Source organism: Callospermophilus lateralis, chromosome 6 (genome assembly GCF_048772815.1).
Source record: "Callospermophilus lateralis isolate mCalLat2 chromosome 6, mCalLat2.hap1, whole genome shotgun sequence".
Classification (NCBI taxonomy): Eukaryota; Metazoa; Chordata; class Mammalia; order Rodentia; family Sciuridae; genus Callospermophilus; species Callospermophilus lateralis.
Window position 1 is genome coordinate 148,056,651 of NC_135310.1, and position 21,052 is coordinate 148,077,702.

The 21,052-nt window shown below is 43.0% G+C and overlaps 2 protein-coding genes across 3 annotated transcripts in view; one reads left to right on the forward strand and one right to left on the reverse strand.

The window, feature by feature from the left end:
- The window catches only part of Smim13 (small integral membrane protein 13), a 120,588-nt gene that overhangs the window by 46,216 nt on the left and 53,320 nt on the right, over positions 1 to 21,052 (forward strand). The gene's annotated exons all lie outside the window — the stretch shown is intronic.
- The window catches only part of Nedd9 (neural precursor cell expressed, developmentally down-regulated 9), a 173,089-nt gene continuing 167,006 nt past the window's right edge, over positions 14,970 to 21,052 (reverse strand). For both annotated transcript variants that reach the window (XM_076859191.1, XM_076859190.1), the window contains 2 exons: positions 19,358 to 19,447; positions 14,970 to 17,254 (listed from right to left, as the gene is read on the reverse strand). In XM_076859191.1, coding sequence (XP_076715306.1) covers positions 16,745 to 17,254; positions 19,358 to 19,447 — 600 coding nt within the window. In that variant the 3' untranslated portion in view covers positions 14,970 to 16,744. The remainder of the gene's footprint in view (positions 17,255 to 19,357; positions 19,448 to 21,052) is intronic.

Below are 21,052 nucleotides of genomic sequence, written 5' to 3' on the forward strand. Positions count from 1 at the left end.
AGTCCAGACTTGAAAGAATGATCAAATTAAAAGAAGTTAGGGCAGGATTGTTCTGTCCAAGATTCAGAAGCAAAAGTCACAGGAAATGAATAAAACCCAGTCTGAGTGCCAGGCCTTCTGCTGAGGCAGATCAGAGTCCAATTCCTTTATTTATTTATTTATTTTGTACTGGGGATTGAACTCAAGAGCACTTAACCACTGAGCCACATCCCTATCCCTTTTTGTATCTTATCAGAGACAGGGTCTTGCTGAGTTGCTTAGGGCCTCGCTAAGTTGCTGAGAGTGCCTTTGAACTAGCAATTCTCCTGCCTCAGCCTTCTGAGCTGCTGGGATTATAGGCGGGAGCCACCACACCCGGCTCCAGAGTCTAGTTTGACAGGCCGATGTGTCAGCTTTCCATCACTGTGACCAAAATACTTGACAAGAACAACTCAGAGGAGGAAAAGTTTATTTGGGGCCCACAATGTCCGAGGTTCAGTTCATGGACAGTTGAATGTATTGCTCTAGGCCTGAGGTGAGGCAGAACATCATGGCGGAAGGGTGTGGCGGGCAAAAGCTTCTCAGCTCATGGCAGTTGGGAAGCAGAAGAAGAGCTCAAGGAACCAGGGATACAATATATAACCCCCAAGGTATGCCCCCTGTGACCTACTTCCTCCAGCCACACTTGCATTAACACAGATGCTTTTGGGGGGACACCTCATTTCCATACCATAATAGTAGATAATCAAGGACACCTGCGCATTTGGAAACAAACTATGAAAATGCAAACAATGTGCCACTTTGCACCAAAACCCCAAGACAATGTTCTCAGAAAACCATCACTGGATTCCACCACATCCTGACCGTATGGGCGCTTTCTCTATTCTGGCATTTTCCCCTCCCACTTTCCTTCCTGATACATAAAGAAACTGGCATATGTGATTGGATCTTCAGTACCATTATTTTTTAACTAAATGGTCGCCGATCTAGCTGGCTGATAGCAAGAGGAAATGGGTGGAGAAAAGCTTTCTGTAAAAAGACCCGTTCGTGGTTCGCTCATTCCACTTTTATTTTTATATGTCATGATGTTATTTTACTTTCATTGTTTGACAAATAATAGCAGCAACAATCACATAATCCTTGGCATGCCTTATTGGATTAGCGAATTTCAATTATTATTGTAAAACCATGGACAATTTTATGACTCTTTTTGAATACAGCGGTTACATGTAGGGCAATCTGTTTTTAAGCTGGGGTAAATTTCAGGAAAACAAGAGTCCTGGGAGCTTTCCTTTCAAGTCAAGAGTTTTTTTAGATGAACTTCTTGTTTTAAAGTAATAATATAAAAAAGCTTATCACTGTATTGGCAGAACAGTGAACCCCTTTCTTACAACAATATGTCCAGAAAGTGCAGGTCTATGGTGTCACGTCGGGGCTGAGAGCAGGGCTGTGAGACATGGGGGCCAAGACAGAATGTTCCAGGTTCACAACTTGCTAGAGATTTGGCTCCATCAGGGCAAAGTGTGGTGTAGCTAGAGGGACAGATGGGCTGCAGAACTTTGGGGGAACCTCTGGGAATTTCTAACCACCCCTCTATGGCATAGACCTTGACCTACCCTCCACCTGGATTCTTTTAGGTGGTCATCTTCCCGGAACTTGGGGGAACAACCTGGTGCTTTCTCGAAAACCCTGCAGCATGAGTCTGGGATGGCTGAGGATAGTGCTTGCTCAGGCCCTTCCAGCATTTCTGATTTTTCTCAGTGAGAGACTTCAGGAACTTTGCAAAAAAGTCTTAGTTGCCCCAACTTTGCTGTCTTCCAGGAGAAATTATAGTAGAGGCCAAATATAAAATTTTATCAGGTGTTTGGTAGGTAGTAAGACATTCTATGAAGTTTGAAACTAGTTATGGCTGTAAGAAGACTGTTTCTGATTTTCTAATTGCTTTGCATCTTAGAACAAGGTGGACCATAAAGAATAGTATCCTCTTCCTCCACTTATTTCCTGGAAGTGCAATAGAATTCCAAAGGTTCAGTTCATGTGTCAGAAGAGAAGTGAGCTGTCTTTTTTTACTTGTCCTTATTTTAAACTCCGATATTGAGTACATCTCACAGCTTTTGTAAAAGCAGATTTTTCATGAGTAACGTAATCTCTCTCACATTCCCAGTCCTACCTGATGAACAGAATGTGACTTTGATGGTTTGTCCAACAATTAACATACTCAATTCAGGCTTAGTCTATTCCAACATTGACTAACGCTATTTTAACCAGTCAGTGGATCCTGAGAGGAAACTTAGATTTCTTTCTTTTTCTTTTGATTTCAGAATTCATGTAGTGTATTTATCAAACATTTATTTAAAGGAGAAGTGGGAATGGAGAGCTGTAATCCCAGTGGCATGGGAGGCCAAGGCAGGAGTACTGCAAAATCAAAGCCAGCCTCAGCAACAGTGAGGTGCTAAGCAACTCAGTGAGACCCTGTCTCTGGATAAACTACAAAATGGGGCTGGGGATGTGGTTTAGTGGTCAAGTGCCCCTGAGTTCAATCCCGGTACCAAAAAAAAAAAAAAAAAAAAAAAAAAAAAAGGAATGGAAAGATGATGATTGAAGGGCACAAATATTTATTAGACAGGAGAAATATGGATTTTTTTTTATTCTGTTGCATGGCATGGTGAATAAAGGTAATAAGAGAGTATTGTACATTTGAAAAATACTGAGTAAATTTCAAATGTTCTTACCACAAAAAAATGTTAAGTATCTGAGGTGATGGATATGTAAACTAGCTTAATGTAATTATTGTATCTTGTTTTCATAAATCACAACATCACTTTGTATCTTGTGCATTTGTATAATCATGAATTATCAGTGCACAATAAAAAAGGAAAAAACCTCAATCCCTCCCAAAAAAAGTTTACATGATGACGTTTGCCAAACCCTGTTCAAAATGCTTTACCAATAGTCATTAATTCTAGTTTCAGTCTTTCAACTAGCCTCTGATTCAGTTGCTGTTATTCCCATTTAGCTGATAGGAACATCAAGGCTTGCACAGAGATGAATAGTTCAAGATCTCACAGCTAAGAGGCAGAGATGAGAGTGAAACCCACTTACTGAGGCCAAACTATGAATGTCATATTGATGTGTTGTGTTTTTACTTTATATATATTCCAAATTTTCAGAAAAGCTATAAGATTCAGAATAGAACTCACCCCTTACTGAGACTCAGTAAAGGGTGAATTCTACAGATTTCTGTTGATGTGAATAATTTTTTTTTAAAATACGGCAGCATAACTATGTATATTAAGGCCCTTCATCCTAGAATACCTCAGGACATATTAACTAAGACTAGGAACATTCTCTTGCAGAACCGCACGGTATTTATCAACTTGAGTACATCTCACACTGATCTAATTTGTTTAATTTACCATCTGCATTTCCATGTTGACAGTTGACCCAGTGATGCCCTTATTATTTCCTCCAGGGTGGAATCCAGTCTAGGGCCAGATATTTGTATCCTGTTGTCATGTCCCTCTGGTCTGCTTTAATCAGAAACATTTCCAGAACCTTCATTTACCTTTTATAGCAATGGTACCTTTGCAGACTCTATGTCCCCCTCTCATCCCACCAAAAAATATTTGTGTGTGTCTGATGTTTCTTCAAAATTAAGTGAGGAAATGCAATACTACCTAAGTAGGTGACATTGGGATGGTCTCCGGGTCTCACTTCCGGAGGCCACAGTATTTTTCTGCCCTTCACTGTTGGTATAGATTTTGGCCACCCTGCTGGGCCATGGGATCGCCCCATTTTCCCACCCTGTGAAGGCTGTTTCCTCCTTGCAGCTAGCCTGCTGTGGTCGGCGGGGAGACTGAAGCAGAGCTGGCAGACCAAGGGATCAGGGCGTGTGTCAGGTGGGGAGAGTAGTGTGGTCACAGAAAAATTCCGAGATGTCCTAGACCTAATTAGAAAGCCTGGGCGTGGAGGAGGGAAGAGATAAGAGAAGTTAATCATCGAGCAGCTACAAGGAGAGCAACACAAGACCCACTCACATTCCTGAACGGGTATAGAAACTTAACAAATTCCACAGACTGAAATCCCACTGTGGCAACCATGAGGGCCACCAGGTCCCTGCCAGGGCCACCAGGCCTCCAACCAACCCAGAAGCAACAAGTGCTTCTCCTCAAGGACTAGCCTCCTGTCCAAACCGTGGCCTGCGTATCCTCACCCACCCTTTCTGTCATTAGCCAATGTAAGCTCAACGTGGACAACTTGTGTTTTCCTTCTTCAAATTGTTGTTGTATAAAATACTCTTAGCTCCAGGTCCTGTAGACATTCCCAACTGCCATTTGTCCTTGCTCCTCTGGTGGAGATACCTCCTGGATTATGATGCTTTTTCTGGCCAGCATCTGTGAATTTAGAGATTTAGAGATGGTGTGTCCAGTCTGTCCGGTTGCACCTGCTGTTGGGAAGTCTGCAGGCCCGTTAGTTGTCACGTGTTGAAGACTTGACTTCCAGCTGGTGGCGCTGTTGGGAAGTGGCTGAACCTTAACTACCAGGGGGTCTAGTTGGAGTATTTTAGTCAGTTTTGCACGGCTGTGACCAAAAGACCCAACAAGAACAATTTAAAGAGCAAAAGTTTATCGGCGGATCACGGTTTCAGAAGTCTTGGTTCACAGACGGCTCCATTGCTAGGTGAGGCAGGACATCATGTCAGAATAGTGTGGTGGAGGAAAGCAGCACAGGACGTGGCATCAGGAAACACAGAGAGTTCCTCACAAGGAAAACATATGTACTCCAAAGGCACACCCACAATCATCTACCTCCTCGCCTCACCCTATCTATCTATAGTTATCCCCTATCAGAGGATCGATGAGTTGGTTAGGCTACAGTTCTCATGACCCAATCATTTCACTTCTAAACTTTCTTGTGTTGTCTGATACATTAGCTTTGGGAGGGACACCTAATATCTAAATCATAATAAGGGGGACATACATTATTGGGTTTTTACTTGAATGGTATTTTGGGACCTGGCCTGGGCCTGGCCTTTCATCTCTTTCTGTCTCTCTGTTTCTGTTTTTCTCTCTCTGCTTATAGATTGAAACCCCGGAAACTGTGAACCAAAATAAATGTTTTCCTTCTTTAAGTTGCTTTTCTCAGGTATTTTGTCACCAATGGAAAGCTGCTAACACAGTTATGAAGGCCCACTGATGTCTCAGGTGTTTTGGTTAGGGCTTAGATATTGCTCTAGGCAGAACATTTGAGGCTTCGGCATTTCTGGGCTCCAATAAGTCAAGCTTGCACCTATAAAATTATAAAGTAGCAGAGTCACCTCCTGAAAGAAAAAGGAATGGAATCTTAACCCTTAAAGCTATATCTGAGGGCCAAATATGTTAACACATATTTAACACATGTCTCAGGTTTCAGGAAAAGGCATTTGTTCCATGAGGGAAGATTGATAGAGGGAAATCTGGCTGCTCTCATACCAGAGGCTGGGATAAGTTGCAAGGAAACGTGAATGGAAATGTGTGAGACTAGACAACAGAAGAACTTGTTCTACCCGCCCCCTAAGGGGAGGTATATGTAGTCTATGAGCTGCAGTGCTCCGGGCCAGGAGATTTTATTACAGAAGAGCTTGACCCAGCATGAAGACAAGCAAGGCCCCTGCTTCCTTACATACCCAGGGAGCATCTCAGCTCCTACGTGTATTCATTGCATGTGACCAAAGATAGAAGGTTAAAAAGAAAGGATAGAATAGTCTAGGTAGAAAAGATGGGAAGAGAAAAATTAGATTCATAAATTCAAGCTGTGCTATTTAGTCACTGGCACTGAGCATCCAATTTGCATTTGACCTTCCTGTCAGTGAGTAAAAAAACACACAAACAAAAAATGATCAGTTAATGATCAGTTTCTAATTTCCATGAGAAAGAGCTCATCGATTACGTAGGAAAAGCAAACATTGCCTGATGGTTAAATAGGAATACATCTGCCTATATGTGCTACTGGTAATAAAGCTTTTCTTCTGGTCAAGGTCTTGTCACTTTTCTTTGTAATTATTTTACCTGTTGGCACCATGAGTCAGAGGTCTATCAGGGCTGTAATATGGGGGAGGCTCAAGCCTCAGGACAGACAATAGCAAATGTGCCAGGTCATGTTGAGAGTGCATGAGCTGATTAACCCCAGAGTTATCTAAAACCATGGATTTTACAGGGTTTATTCAGATCCCACCAACTCTGAAAAGGAGAGAGTAAAGTTTGTCAGGTGCTGTGAAACATGAAATCCACCCTCAGAAACTTACAGCAGAGAAATCATACAGCTGTCCGGCAATAGCAGAGGAGACTGAAGTAAAAGATGGAAAATTGCTTATATAAAAGGAAACAATGTAACAATAACTCATGGCCACTCTAAATCCTCTCCTTGGAAGGAATTTTAGTTTTTATTTAAGGATCCTGCAAAGTCTTTTATGCTTTAAAGGACTCCACCCACCAATGTGGAATTGGTTTTGGACAGGTAGGAGATGCATTCTTTTATTTGAATGAATAGTCAGTCAACAAACATGAAATGAGCTCCTGTGTGAGCCAGGCCATCAGATGGAGATGAACTCCCAGTCCAAGATGCCCTAGTTCTGAAATATACAATGGAATAGAGACTTGCACAGTTCAGGTAATAATAATATTGCTATGTGTTTGTAGAACAGTGAAAAATCATTTTAAAACCTTGCTTTCACAGTGTTGAGCCAGGTCATTACGTGCATGGCTACTTCCCAGGCAGATTAAGTGGTGGAATCCTTTATAAAAGCCAAATTGGTCCTCCTCACCTGACCACAAGGGGGTGCTATCTGTAGCATCCTCCTGAAGGCATCCAAGCAAACATGGCTGTTGACCTCCCAATGCTGGGTACTAAAGGAAAAGCTTCAAAGCATCCTAGGTAGAGCCCAAAGACCTTGTTACTGGGCGACTGAGTGCTTGTCATTTGCACTGGTGGAACAGTAAAGGACTCCTGGGAGCTCCCTTCCAACTTAGGGCAGCCATCTGGAAGGAGTAAATGCCCCAAAGTTTACCTCCCTTTGCAAGCAACAGGGGATATGATAATTTCGTCTCTAGCCGACTTTCCTCTGCACAACCGGTCCCTACAAGTCCTCCTCTCCTCATTCCTTGAAGAACTTCTGTGTTCTTGCTTGTTGATTTTCCTTTTGCAAACAGGATTGGAGGACCCATTATTCAACTACAGCCTTTTGTCAAATCTTAGGCCCTTCCTAATGTTGACTGGACGTCTAGACAGACAGATAGAATTAATTGCCTAAGGCCAGGATGACCCTAACTCAGCTTTCCATTTACATTTTTACATCGTCCTAAAATACACCCACACCAGCCCTGTGTCTTGGTGTTTCAACATTGTACAAGACTCTGAAATAAGTTGCTTTTCTACCAACATTTAAAATGTCCTATTTGCAACCTCTTTAATGGGTACTTAAGTCACAAGAGGGCTCAGATGGTTCTGGAAAACTTTTGTTTTGCTGCCGGGGTCATAAAGGAGACTCATAAACTGCTTTTGGACAATGATGCTGGGGAGGGAGAGCTGGTATCTTGTGTCTGCTGGTATCCTGACTGCCAGGCAGGCCAGAGAAAATTAGGGGTATGTTTTCATTTAACATCATTTTTTGCTGACTCTTGTCTCCCTGGAAAATTGTCCGTGAGGAGACAAAATAAGGTGCCCTCTCTGTTAACTCAGTTTTCTTTAATTACAGTCATTGGGAGATGACTTAAATCATGTTGTGAGGTATGGAGGTGATTTTTTTTTTTTCCTACCTCCCAGGCTGCTGAGGAATTTGTTTTAGAGACTGGCAGTGGTGAACTTCGAGATAAAAGTCGGGGTGTTAAATTTTTTCAGATGTTCTTTCTAGCATTTTCTCTCCTGCCTGCTGGGGAGAACAAACAAACAAACAAACAAATAAAACTAGCCACAGGACCAACATGGACCTACGAGTCACAGCCTGGGGGGACGTAAGGCGAGTTGAACTTGGTCTTTTCCTGACACACTTTGGGGTTTCTTGCTTGGTGTTTAGGCTTCCCTGGGCTCAGGGCTGGGCAAAGAGAATGTGAGTGAGGCCTGCAGCCCGGCTGGTTCCACGGGGGAGAAGCCAGCTCCTCAGTGGATCCACATCTAAGTGGGTGTCCATGTTAGAAACCCTTCTCCTGGTTCTGTCCACATGCTCCATTGCAGATCATCACCACCCTGTGGCTCTCGCCCCCCACACCCCAGAACCTTTCCTCTTCTCTGCATTTCTATCCTCCATTCTAATCAAGATACCTACTGTTTCCCCTGCAGTGGGTTCTTTGGCCCTGGGGGTCTGCCGTTCTCTGAGCTGCAGCCTGAGCGCTATTTTCATAGCAAAAGTTTGCTGTCACTCTTCACACCCCCATTTTCAGCCTGTCATTTGCGCTCAGGACAACGCTGACATCCTTCCTGAGGTTTCCAAGGCCTGGCCTTCCCAGCCCCTGCCAACACTCAGCCTCATCCCTCGCCATCCTCCCCCCCCCCGCCCCGAGGTCCCGCCACACTGGCAGCTTCTGGGTTCTTGAACGTGGCAGGACCCTGGCATCCTCAGGCCTTGGCCCTTGTCGCCCCTCCGCCTGGAAGGCCCTTTCCTCTTTCAGCCTAAGTAAGTGTTAACTCATCAGATCTCAGATCCAACAGGGTTTCCTGAAGGAAGCCGCCCTGCCCGTCACTCCAGGTTAGGACATGGCATTCCACATGGTTGTGGTTTTCCTTAATATCTATCTATATATTTTTTTTCATTTGCCAGATTATAAATTCCATAAAATCAAGGAAAGTGCTTGGTATTTTTTGCTTACTATTCTACGCTCAGAGCCAGCTGAATCGCAGGTGTTCAATAAACATTCACAGAACAAATGGATGATTAAAGTTGTATTGATAATAAGCAAGTTTGGAGGAAGACGAAGGAAGCCTGGCCAGAAAGGCTGTTCTGGAGGACTTCTGGGGTGCTGGGCAGCAGCATCGAATGAGAGCAGAAGAGCCAGTTGAGGTTATATCTTGGTGGGGGGGTGGGCTTAGCACCCACATTATAGACTGCGAAGAGCTTGACTTGGGAAAGAACAGTAGGTAGGTGATGTCGCTGGTGGACATGGAGAATGTGGCTGGAGCCAGCCTGCGGGTCTCCCTGTACTTGCTGCAAGGACGCAGCAGCCGGAGACAGCCTGTCCACTGTCACTGTACCTGTCAGACAGACTCCAGGGAGAAGCCTCTCAGAGGCCTCAGGCCTGTGTTCATTTTATGGAGACCTGTGATCTCATTTCCTTTATGTCATTGGCTTTCCAGAAAGTTCCAGGCCAAGGTGCACAGGCAGCTTCACGGGGTCTGTCTTGCCTCTCCTCTCCCCTCCACTCTTCCTTCTGTAGTCTTCGTTGTCTTTGTCATCCCCTTACCACAGGCTCTGTCTCCTCCTGTCCCCTCTCTTGCTCTCCGCCTCTCCTTCCTTTTCATTGATAGGAGACGGTCACAGGCCCAGTGCTCCGTTTCGGCCAGTCATGGGGTATCGGTGCGCCTATTCCCAGGTACGCAATTCTCGGAAGGTGCAAAAATGCAAAGCCCCGTCTGGGGGGGGGGGGCGGAATTCCACTCCCCACTCACCTCTGCGGCCCCAGCGGTTTCCTCTGCCCTCCAGCAGCGCTTCCCTAAGATCCATCTCTCTGACTCCGCCCTTTGGGTGTGGCATTCCCGACCAGCCCAGTTGTCCTCTGGACCCTGGAAAGTCGTCCCTGGAGCTCTCAGGTGGCCTTGTCTATGGTCAGCCTTGCATTGTCTAAAGGCCATGTTTACTTTCTGTCTCAAGGAAAGCAGAGCCAGGTCTCCCCTTTCTTTCTGTCCCTGTGGTACCCAGTCCCTTGCTGGCTGGGGTCTGGGGGCTCCTCGGGCTGGGACAGTTGGTGCCTCATTGATGGGGAGGATCTGCCTGCTGTAGCCGGCCAGGCAGGAAGCGTCCAAGGGATCAATGAATCCTTGTGTGTTTTATGTTCTCTGGCGAAGGACAATATTTCTTTTGTCATTATTCCTCAAAAATATGAAGAATATGGATGTAGTTAATGAGGTGACAATCACCCCCTCCCCCCCGATTAACTTTTACTCATGGGGCATTAGGGAAACCCTTTGGTCTTCGGTGGGTCATGAACTACCTCAGTATTACCTCTAAAGCCAGAGCCTATTACGGACTCAGAACGTGGAACTTTCCAATGGATCTTTTCCTGTGGGATTTGCAATGTTCCTGTGAATTGATGATGATATTGACTTAAAAACCCTGGAATATTAAAGAAAATTGGGAAATACTTTACCTCTTTTAAAAATAAGCTTTATTTAAAGAAGGCTTAAATACAAGGAAATATACCCTTTTGCCAGGTGCAGTGGTGCACACCTGAAATCCCAGTAGCTTGGGAGGCTAAGGCACGAGGATCACAAGTTCAAAGCCAGTCTCAGCAATTTAGAGACCCTGTCTCTAAATAAGATCTAAAAAAGGGCTGTCTCAAAATAAAAAAGGGCTTAGGGTGTGGCTCACTGGTTAAGCACCTCTGGGTTGAATCCCTGGTATCAAAAAAATAAAATATACCTCCTTTAAGCATGTATTTTAGTAAGTTTTGACAAACTTATGCATTCACATAATTACCATAACAATCAAGATATGGACACTGTGCTGTCCAATTTGGTAGCCACTAACAAACTACACATGGCTATTTGAATTCAAATGAACTAAAGCTAATTAAAATTTAAATATAGTTCCTCAGTTATACTAGCCACATTTCAAATGTTTGGTAGCATTTGAATTGTGTGACTATTTGATGGTGTGACTATTGCTTACTATACTGGGATGTGCAGATTACAAGACACTGCCATTATTGTGAAGGTTCTGCAGTGTTGGACAATGCAGATATTAAACATGTCCTTCATACAAAAGAGTTCCTTTGTGTTCTTTCCTAGGCCATCCTCAACCCCATACACTGGTCTCTAGAAATCACAGATCTGAACTTCGTCTACACAATTAGGTCTGTGTTTCATAGAACTCCATTTGCCTACTTTGCTCAGCATGGTTATGGAGGTTAATTGATTTCTGCTCTTACCTGCATAATTCACTCCTTCCTATTGCTGAATAGTTTTCCATTTTATGGATATGCCACCACTTATTTACCCAGTGATCTCTTGATGACATTTGGGCTGTTTTTACTTTGGTATGAGTACGAATAAAGCAGAAGATTTGTTGTGCACATGTTTTCATTTTTCTTGGGTGAATGTCTATGATTGGAACTACTAAGTTGTATGGAAAATATATGTTTGACTTTTTAAAGATCATCCAACTTCACAGCTGCTAAGCTATGGAACCAACCTAGGTGCCCTTCAAGAGATGAATGAACACATAAAGAAAATGTGCATATACACAATGGAATAGTACTCAGACGTAAAGAAGAATGAAATTATGCATTTGCTGTAAATGGATGGAACTAGAGACTATCATGATAAATGAAATAAGCCAATTCCCCCAAACCAAAGGCTGAATATTCTCTCTGCTATGCAGATGCTGGATCATAATAGGCAGGGTGGGGGGACAGGGTGTGATAGTGGAGGTTTACTGGTTTGGACATGGGAAGTGGGGGAAGGTCGGGGGTTTGGGAATAGGAAAGACGGTAGAATGAATTGGACATAACTTTCCTATGTTCATGTATGAATTCATGACCAGTGTAACTCCATATCCTGTATAATCACAAGAATGGAAAGTTATACTCCATGTATGTATGATATATCAAAATACATTCAATTATCATATATAACTAAAAAGAACAAATAAAAATAAATAAATTTTTAAAATCTTTTTAAAAAAGATCATCAAACTGTTTGCTGAAATAATTGTACCATTTTATATTCCCTCCAGTAATGTAGGACAGTCCCATTCTTACTTGTTAATACGGATTTTTTTTATTTTTTTACTTATTCTATTAATTACTGAGAGATGGGTGTTCAATCTCCACCTATCATTATATATTTTCTGTTTTTTCCTTTCAGTTATATTAGTTGTTGCTTCATGTATTTTGAGCCTTTGTCACTGGGGTCACACACAGGTTATAGTCTGGATCTGAGGTGTCTCAAAAGCTCCGGTTTGTGCAGGAATGTTTAGGGGTGAAAGGATTGGATCATGAGAGCTGTAACCTAATCAGTCCACCCTGAATGGACTGACTGGGAGGTAACTGTAGACAGTTGGGGTGTGGCTGAAAGAGGTGGGTCACTAGGAGTGTGCCCTGGAAGGATGCATCTTTCCTTCCCCTATTCCCCTCTCTCTCTGTTTCCTGATACCACCACGAGCTGAGCAGGTGTGCTCCACTGGGCCCTTCCGCCATGATGGCCTTATGTGGGCCAGAGCAGTAGAGTCTGCTGTCTATGAACTGAGACCTCCGAAACAGTGACCCCAAATAAACGATTCTTCCTTTCCGTTGTTCTTGTCAGGTGTTTTGGTCACAGTGATGAAAAAGCTAACTAAAACACACACTGAAGAGTGTTTTGTTTTCTTTATGAATTGATCCCTTTAACATGAAAAGTGCCTGTTAGGCCTTGTTCTTGTTTTGTTAATAATATCTTAACAATATTATTAGAATGTGTGTTGTACACTTTTATATCCCTTTGCTTTTAATCTATCTGTGTGTTTTCATTTGAATTGGGTGTCTTTCAACCTACTTGTAGTTTACTTTTGTTTTTTAAAGTCCAATCTGAGTATCTAGGCCATTTACTTTTTAAAGTGCTAATTGATGAAAAACAAACCATACATATTTAAAGGATACAAGTTGATGAGTTTGTGTGACATACACCTGTGAAACCTCACCACCATCAAGAAGATGGCATTTCCCGGGCTCCTGAGGAACCTAGTTCTTCACCATCCTCTCCCCAGGGAACTACTGATGTGCTTTGGGTCACTATAAATCAGTTTGCGTTTTCTAATACTTTGTGTAAGTAAAAACATACCATATGTACTCTTTCTTTGTCTGGCTTCTTTTTCTTATAACGATTTGGAAATTCATTCATATTCGGGTTTGTTTGTTTGTTTCAATTATTTTCCTTTTTATTTCTGGGTAGTTCCTCATTGTGGGGATACATAGCAACGGTTTTATTCCTTCACAAAGGTGGACATCTGGGTTGTTCCTAGCTTTTACTATTAAAATAAAACAGTGATAAATGCTCTTAAATCTTTGTATGAATGTATGGCTTTATTTCTCTTGAGTAAATAAATACCTAAGAAAGAAACTGCTAGGTCATATAGAAGGCACATATTTAGCTTTTTAGGAAATGCCAATCTGTTTTCCAAGGCATTTGTACCATTTCTATGGCTTAGATGCATAGTGTCCCCAAAAATCTCATGTGTGAGTCACTGCAAGAAAATTTAGTGGTGAAACGATTAGCTTGTGAGAGCTTTAGCCTAATCAGTGCATTAATTCCCTGATACAGATTAGCTGGGCTGTAACCGCAGGCAGGTGGGGAGTGGTGGGAGGAGGTGGGTCCGTGGGTGAGTCTTTGGGGTTTAAATTTTGTTTCCAGTGAGCAGAACTCTCTCTGCTTCGCGATTGCCATATCCTGAACTTCTCTTATCCATATACTTCATCCACAATGTTCTGCCTCACTGGGGCCCAGAGCAGTGGAGTTGGCTCTCTATGGACTGAGACCTCTGAAACCATAAGCCAAAATAAACTTTTCCTCCTCTAAAATTGTTCTTGTCAGGTCTTTACATCACAGTGGTGAGAAATCTGACCAAAACACCAACAGCGTATGAAATCCACATTCGCTTCTCTTTCTCCCCAACATTTGGTATGGCTTTTATTTTAAGTAAGTCTGTTTGGGGTGGGTTTTTGTTTCATTTACTTATTATCCACTTACATGTCTTCATTTATGAAGTTTCTGCTCAAAATTGTTGCCTAGTTACAAAACTTTAGTTCTTTGTCTAATCCTGATACAAGTCCTTGGCCAGTACAATATATTCTCTCCTGCTCTGTGGCTTGAGTTTTGTTTTCTTAATGATCTACTTACAAGAGCAAACATTTTCAATCTTAATGAAGTCCAATTCATCAGTTTATTTATGAATTAGATTTTTTTGTTGTTCTACTTATTAAACTTTTGTCTGCTTATGATCAAGAAGATTTCCTCCTATGTTTTCTTCTAGAAGTTTTAGAATTTTTAGTTTTACATTTGGGCCTATGATCCATTGGAGTTAACTTTTGTGTAGAATGAAAGCTAAATATTCATTCTTTCCCCATTGAGAGATCTAGTTGTTTAGCACCATATTTTTTTTTCCCAAAAAGACATTTCGTTCCCTCATTGAAATGACTTGACATGTTTGTCAAAAATCAATTAATGCTTATATGCATGCACAAAATTATATAAGGTATATGCAAATGCTTTTCAATAAATCTCTGTGAGATACCTGAATAAAAGAGTGGGTCAGGCAGTAAAAGTAATTTTTGTGATATTAATCTTTTAAAAATTCAAATATGGTTTGCTTTTATTTCTTTGTGTCTACTCCAGAAAGAACCATTTCCTTTGATTCTGAAACTGCATGAATGGTAATATCCATATCACAAAAACAGAGGTCCTCCAACCTATCGTGGATGCATAGGCTTTCTGGTGAAGGGAAGCCCTCTTTTTAGATATTTGAACTTGGTAATGTACACAGGTTCCAGAATTTTCTTCAAATGCAAATATACTCTGAAGTGATCTCTCTTTCTCTCTCTCCCTCTCTCACACACAGAGACTCTTTAATTTTCCTAAAAAAATACAGATCGATAGAACTGATAAACTGATCATAATTAAACTTTCTGAATTAGGAGGGCCCAAATCAGTCAATGTTTAATTCCATGACAGAGAGAGAAACTATGGAAAAGAAAACCCAATGGCTATGAAAACAGAGATCTAAAAATTTAATGATTTAAAAATAGCTCTATATACAAAATGGCAAAGAGTAATACAGATTGAACGTTTTGGTTTTGAAAACGTGAAATGTCACCACTTTGCTTAGAACCAGTCTATCATCTGCTAAGAAATACACACCATACAATGAAATCGACGAGGACACACTTAACTTCTTCAAGTGTTATTCATATTCAGCAACCCCCTTCTTCCCCACGTCTCCTTGTCACACAACAACACCACTTTTAATCTTCCATAGGCAGTGCAGAGCATTGATGATCGCAACAGCAGTTGTTTTGAAAAGCACCTTCCATGTTTATTTCCACTGATTCTTCATCACGCTAAAATCCTGTGTTCCTCATAAATCATTTCCTGTTCCAATGATTTGGTTGTTCAAAACAAGCAAGCTTGATTTGGTCAAGGAATATATTGCAAAAGAAAATACGTTTCCAAATAGGCCAGAATCCAGTTATTTCTACAGACCAAAAAGACTAAAAAACATGCTTCTTGAGTGGGCAATGCTTGGATACATTTACCCACCAGGCAGGGTGCATTCCACTCACCAGGGATGCATCTGATGGCTGTGGTGACCGGGCTGTGTTACACCAGCAGGGGTGAGGACAGACTAAGGCATAGATGCTGTCTGTGACTAGCTGAGTTGGTTGTGGGGTGAATATACAAGGTCATCAGCCACACAGAGTTGTGAAGGTTGGATGCACTGTCTATAGCTACTGGAAATGTTGGGTCTGTACCATGTGAGTTTTAAGAAGGGCGTGAGATGAAGAATATAGCCTGGTGGCTCTAAGGGGCAATGACCAAGGAACTGGCCAGTTTCCCTCAAGCAACTGGAGCAGAAGTGCCCAAGAGAATGTGAAGTGTTGGAAAGGCCTCTACTCAGTACTTGATGAAACCGTCCCTTCTTTTTGTGGACTATCATAGTCTGATATGACTTCATGGATCCCTGCTTCAAATAGTGTTTTGCTTTTTAAAAAAAATTTTTTTTATAACTCTAAAAACATTCTTTGGAAGAACTCATGGCTGAGTCACTCACAAATGCAGAAGATCCAACAGCCCCGGGGAAACAAGAGTTACCCTTTGACTGCAGCTTCCTCTCAGTGTTGAGACAACCAGGCCCAGCAATGGACCTGGCCTCCTCATAGAGTACACAGGTCTCTCCTCTCTCCAGCACCTGAAATCTCAGAGCTAAGATTTGCATATATTTCTGAAACTTGATCTCCAAGAGGGCTTTTTCAACTGGAATTGGGTATTTTGCCCTAATGTGTTCCAGGCAGTGAACTTTGAAAGAGGTTTCAAAACAAGGATACAACATACCATGCCTTATGAGAGGGTGTGTGGGAGATGTACACTTGCAAATATACTAGTTTTGGGTGTGTCAGGCTCAGAATCATCACTAGTACGTGCAGAACAATATTACAACCAGCTAATACATTTTTGAAAAAAAAAAAACCCAAAATGCAGCATTAGAAGGTGCTGACTAAGGTGCTTCTTAATTCATGTTTTTTGTAATTTTTTTTAATGGAATGTATCAGACAAACACCTACAAAACAAACATGAATGGAAAGGACTGGACAAGTTTCTGTACAGCTTATGTCCTAGATACTTATATGCATACATAAGAACCCCACAGGGAAGAAAAATTTTCCTCTCCAGCTCCCTGAATTTCTGAAGGTTGTCTAACTCAAAAAATGTTAAAATATTTCATTTCCATATAAAATATATACAAAAATAGATCCTATTTACAAAACCCAGATAGTATTTCCAGTTTCCCTTGGTAACAGTTCATTCAGTTCCCTCCTCCTCCCCTGTCCTCTCAGAAAGTCGCCATCTCCAGCAAAGAGCGCTTGAACAGCTGGGCGTTTCTGGACAGGTCCGTGACTTGGTGGACCATCTCCTGCAGGGCCGTAGTGCTGGGATAATGCAGGGCCGCCATCTTGGTGGCCATCACTATTGTCTTGAGCTGTTCACAGAGCTGGTTGCTGGAGTTCATGACTTTGTTACGGATGTCCTGGGCAGACACCTGCCTTGTCAGCGTGTCTCCGATGAACACCAGTTTGTGTGCACTGAGGATGACAAACTTGCTGTGAGCCACAAAGATCCGAGGTGGCTGGGCCGAGCTGACACAGCTGAAGAGCGCGTCGATGGCATTGAGGAGGGAGATGAAATGGGTCTCACACTGGTCATAGTAGAAGCAAAGCAACTGCCGATCCTGGGCCCCCGCACCGCTGTTTGTGGTCGGGAGGCTCTGAGAGGGCTTCCACTTGGACATGTCGTTCTCCACTGGCTTGGTGATTTCTTGTTCCAACAGCTGGAACTGACTCAGCTGAAAAGAAGACAAAAGCAGGTTTCATTCAGGGGAACACATTGTAATGGAAATGACCCCTTCTTGGAAATAAAAGATAGATGGGGGTTTACTCCTTGGTGGGCGTCAGATGCCTGTTGGCTGTGAGGTCCTGTAAGTTGCCTTGCTTCCCCAGCGAGGCATGTAGCTCTGGGGAAAGGGGATCCCCAAGGACGCCTCCTGCTCAAACCATCAGTCCCCTCTGCCTTCTGGCTGGAAGGCAGCTTAGGGTGTAAACCCCAGCCTGTCCCCTGTACCTTTAGGAAGGTCGGGTGAACTAATATTTACAAAGGGCTCAGAAGAGCGCCTGGTGGATCATGGGACCTGTGTAAACATTTATTACATGTTGAGCGGTGGCAAGGGAAAACCAAACAGTGATCTTTTTGTCACTTAAGTCACCAATAGTTTGCCCCTTGGGGAAAGCTTTGACTGTCTCTGAGAGCAGCTCAGGCAGAATGACAATTCATGATTCTTGTCTGTTTCTCCTACTCTTTCTGTCAAGACGTATAGTCTACAATCCAGCACTGGAGACACTAATGCAGATCAATGTCCATGCACTGAGGGAGAAGATCACAGCCGAGGAGACCTGAACACTAGCTGGCTGTGCATCCTGGTGGTAACAGCCCCCTGAGCTGTTAAAAGGGCCTTGAACAGAATGGTGTTAGCTTTCTTATTTTTATCCTCAATTTCCCCAACTGGTGTATTATTTAAATTGCAATTGAAATACTTTCTAGCTGCTCTTCCAAGACTCCAAAGAGATCTCTCTTTTGTAGGTAAGGACCATTTATGACCTTACTTTTAGGTTACTTGGTTAAACTCTCCTCCTGGGGTAGGACTGAGTCAGAGCAGTGATAACCTCACCCGGCTTCTCCCCCAAGAAATGCACATCTAGCTTGTCTATGGAATCTGCTTGCTTCTCAGGAATTACTATGGTTTCAGCAAATTCCCTAAACCCCTGCTGTCTTACTTGGTCAAATGCCACTGCAAACGTAAACAGATACAGGGTGATGAGCTAAGGCTTTTAATAATGATGAATTATATTTTACACAGCTTAGGCTTTTGCAAGTATGTTCATCAATGTGTTCTCTCATTTAGATTCGGGGGGGGGGGTTACTTTTCTGAGTTTTAGAGAACTAATTGAAGTTCAGGGAGTTACATGACTTGCCTAAGGTGACACAGTTGATCAGAAAGCAACCTAGGTTTCCCAAAGACTGCATGCCATTGCAGGTCACCTCCCCTAAAGAGGCTTATAAATCTTCAATCCATTTCACTTTTTAAAAAATGCCCTTATCCATCATTATCTGGTTTAACTTTTGAATGAACACGCCCTGCCCAAATTCCTAGGTAGAATGGTTTGAACACAGTGGGTCCTTCCTACCCTATCCTTAGGTGGGACCATGGGTGGACAAGACGAAGGGTTGTGTTGATGGCAGGGGACAAGTAGAGAGACGGGAGGTGGGGAGAAAGAGAGTATGAGATTCAGACTTTCCCAGGCATTGGATAAACCGCAGAAGAAAGCTGCCACCCTCTGAGGAGGCGGAGATCAAATGCCATCTACAGACAGGAATTTGAGTGGCCATTTACAGGCTCTGTCAAGGCAGAGGGGGCCGGTTGGGCAGGTCAGTGGAGGAAACGCCAGGAAACAGGAGAGAGTGAGGCAGACAGAGAGAGACTCGAAGGCGGTTACCCGGTCCTAGTTTTTACTGAGGTGGCTGCCGCTTCATTTCTGGGCTTGAATTCTCTCACTATGGATGATGGCTTCAATATAAAACCCCCCATTTGCTTGGGCAAGCTTAAGTGGGTCTTGTGTCTTGAGACTCAAAGCCTTAACCCAAATAGCCCTAATATGTGATATATTAATAGATTTAGCTTTAAAAATTGTCATTTGGATGTAATCCAGGTGTGCCCAGCTGTATTAGCAAGGTCATTGCCTTCTCTCGGCTCCTAACGCCCTATTCTATGCTTTGGAGCTGATTATGCCAGCACACTGACTGGATCCAAACCGGAGTCTTTGGAAGTCGTACTTTCCCTGCTGGGCGGGAAACCCTGTCACCTCCCAGGCGTTTTTGTTGGACTTGAACTGACCTGATGGTGCTCCAGCTGCATCTTGTTCTGCTTGATGATATTCTCTTTCTCCAGCAGCTCCTTCTGTTGCCGCTCAAACTCCTCCTTACCCTATTATTGTCCAACATAAAGAACACATTACCTCATCGCAGTGATTCACTTATGCTAATGACTTCGTTGACAAGTGCATACATACTCTTTCATTTTCCACTGCTCTGGCCACTTCCTGCACGCCCAATTAGGCCCTGTGAACCCCAGATGGGGGTGGCAGGCTCCTTGGCCAGAGACCTAGAAGCGCTGTGGAGGGTGAGGTGGAAAAACCCAAGCTGCTTCCAAGTGGGGGTGCACCGCTCTCTGCTCTCTAACCCTTCTCAGGAAGCTTCCCACAATCCACTTCAAGCCTCCTTAAGAAGCACTATTTCTCTTGGTTCCTCTTTGACAGATTTTATGTGAACCCCGAGATCTCCAAACACAGGTCTCAATGGGGTCCATGTTTCACTTCTAGTTTTTTTGGATCACTTATGTCTCCCTACTCCAGATTACCAAGGTGCAGAGTTGGATGACCAGGGAGATGCATGTAAATTTCTCCCTCTCCCCTCTCCTTATGCCCTTCCTGAGCACCAGGTGGCTCTGTTGACCTTCCCCCACTCTCTTGGGGAGTTTAATAATTTTCAGTATAATTCATGCTTCTCAGTCATATTAAAAATTCAGATAGTAAGCCAAATTCTAAATGGTGGAGTGTTTTAATCACTTTGGTAGAGTGTTTTAATCCCTCACAATGGAAGGTCAAGCTGTTAGGGTCCCAGGGCAATTTGGAACTTGGTAGAATTTCCTCCTGTGGGAGCCATGCTGTGATGGCACAGTTTTCCATACACCAAGTAAGGGGTCTGGGTCAATTTCAAATGCCCGGTTGCAGCTAGATGCCATTTTGGCTGTAATTCCAGTGACTCAAGAGGCTCAAGCAGGAGGATGGCAAGTTCAAGGCCAGCCTCAGCAACTTAGTGAGACCCTGTCTCAAAAAATAAATAAATAAAAAGGACCGGGGGTGTAGGTAGGTGGTAAGATTCCCCTGGGTTCAATCTTTAGTACCAATAAATAAAACAAAACAAAACAACCTTGAATACCCATTCATCTTCTAGGTAAGTCTGAGGTGGGGTTGAACATCTCTATAATTAAACACACTGTCCAACCCCTCCCTCCCTCCCTCTCCCTACCTCTCTCTCTCTCTCTCTCTCACACACACACACCATAGATTCTAGAGGGGACTGTAGAAATTCTCTATTTATAGAGGTTTCATTTGTTTTTTTAACAGTGAATACTTTTTTCCCCCCAAAATAAATATTTATGGCACTGTACCAGAAAATACAAGTAGAAATGGAGTTGGTCTGATTTTCAGAAGACCTGATTATCAGAAGACCTGCGGTACTATTTGGAGAGGCATATCAATGGATCTAATCCAGCCCTATGGGCCATTCATTTTACGAACTGCATAAAGGCCCAGGGAGGCTGAATAAATTGGGCACACAATTAGTGTCAGAGAAAGATCTAGAGCCAGGAGGTCTGAGGACTCCTATTCTAGCATTCTTTCTGTTGTACAGCATCACTCCAACTTTCAAAGCACTTGGGTAAACGTGGAATCACGTCTGCGCCTCAGGCAGCCTAACAGCCTTGCCGGCCTTCGTCCCAGGCTCCCTGAACATGGAGGCAGGCGGTTAA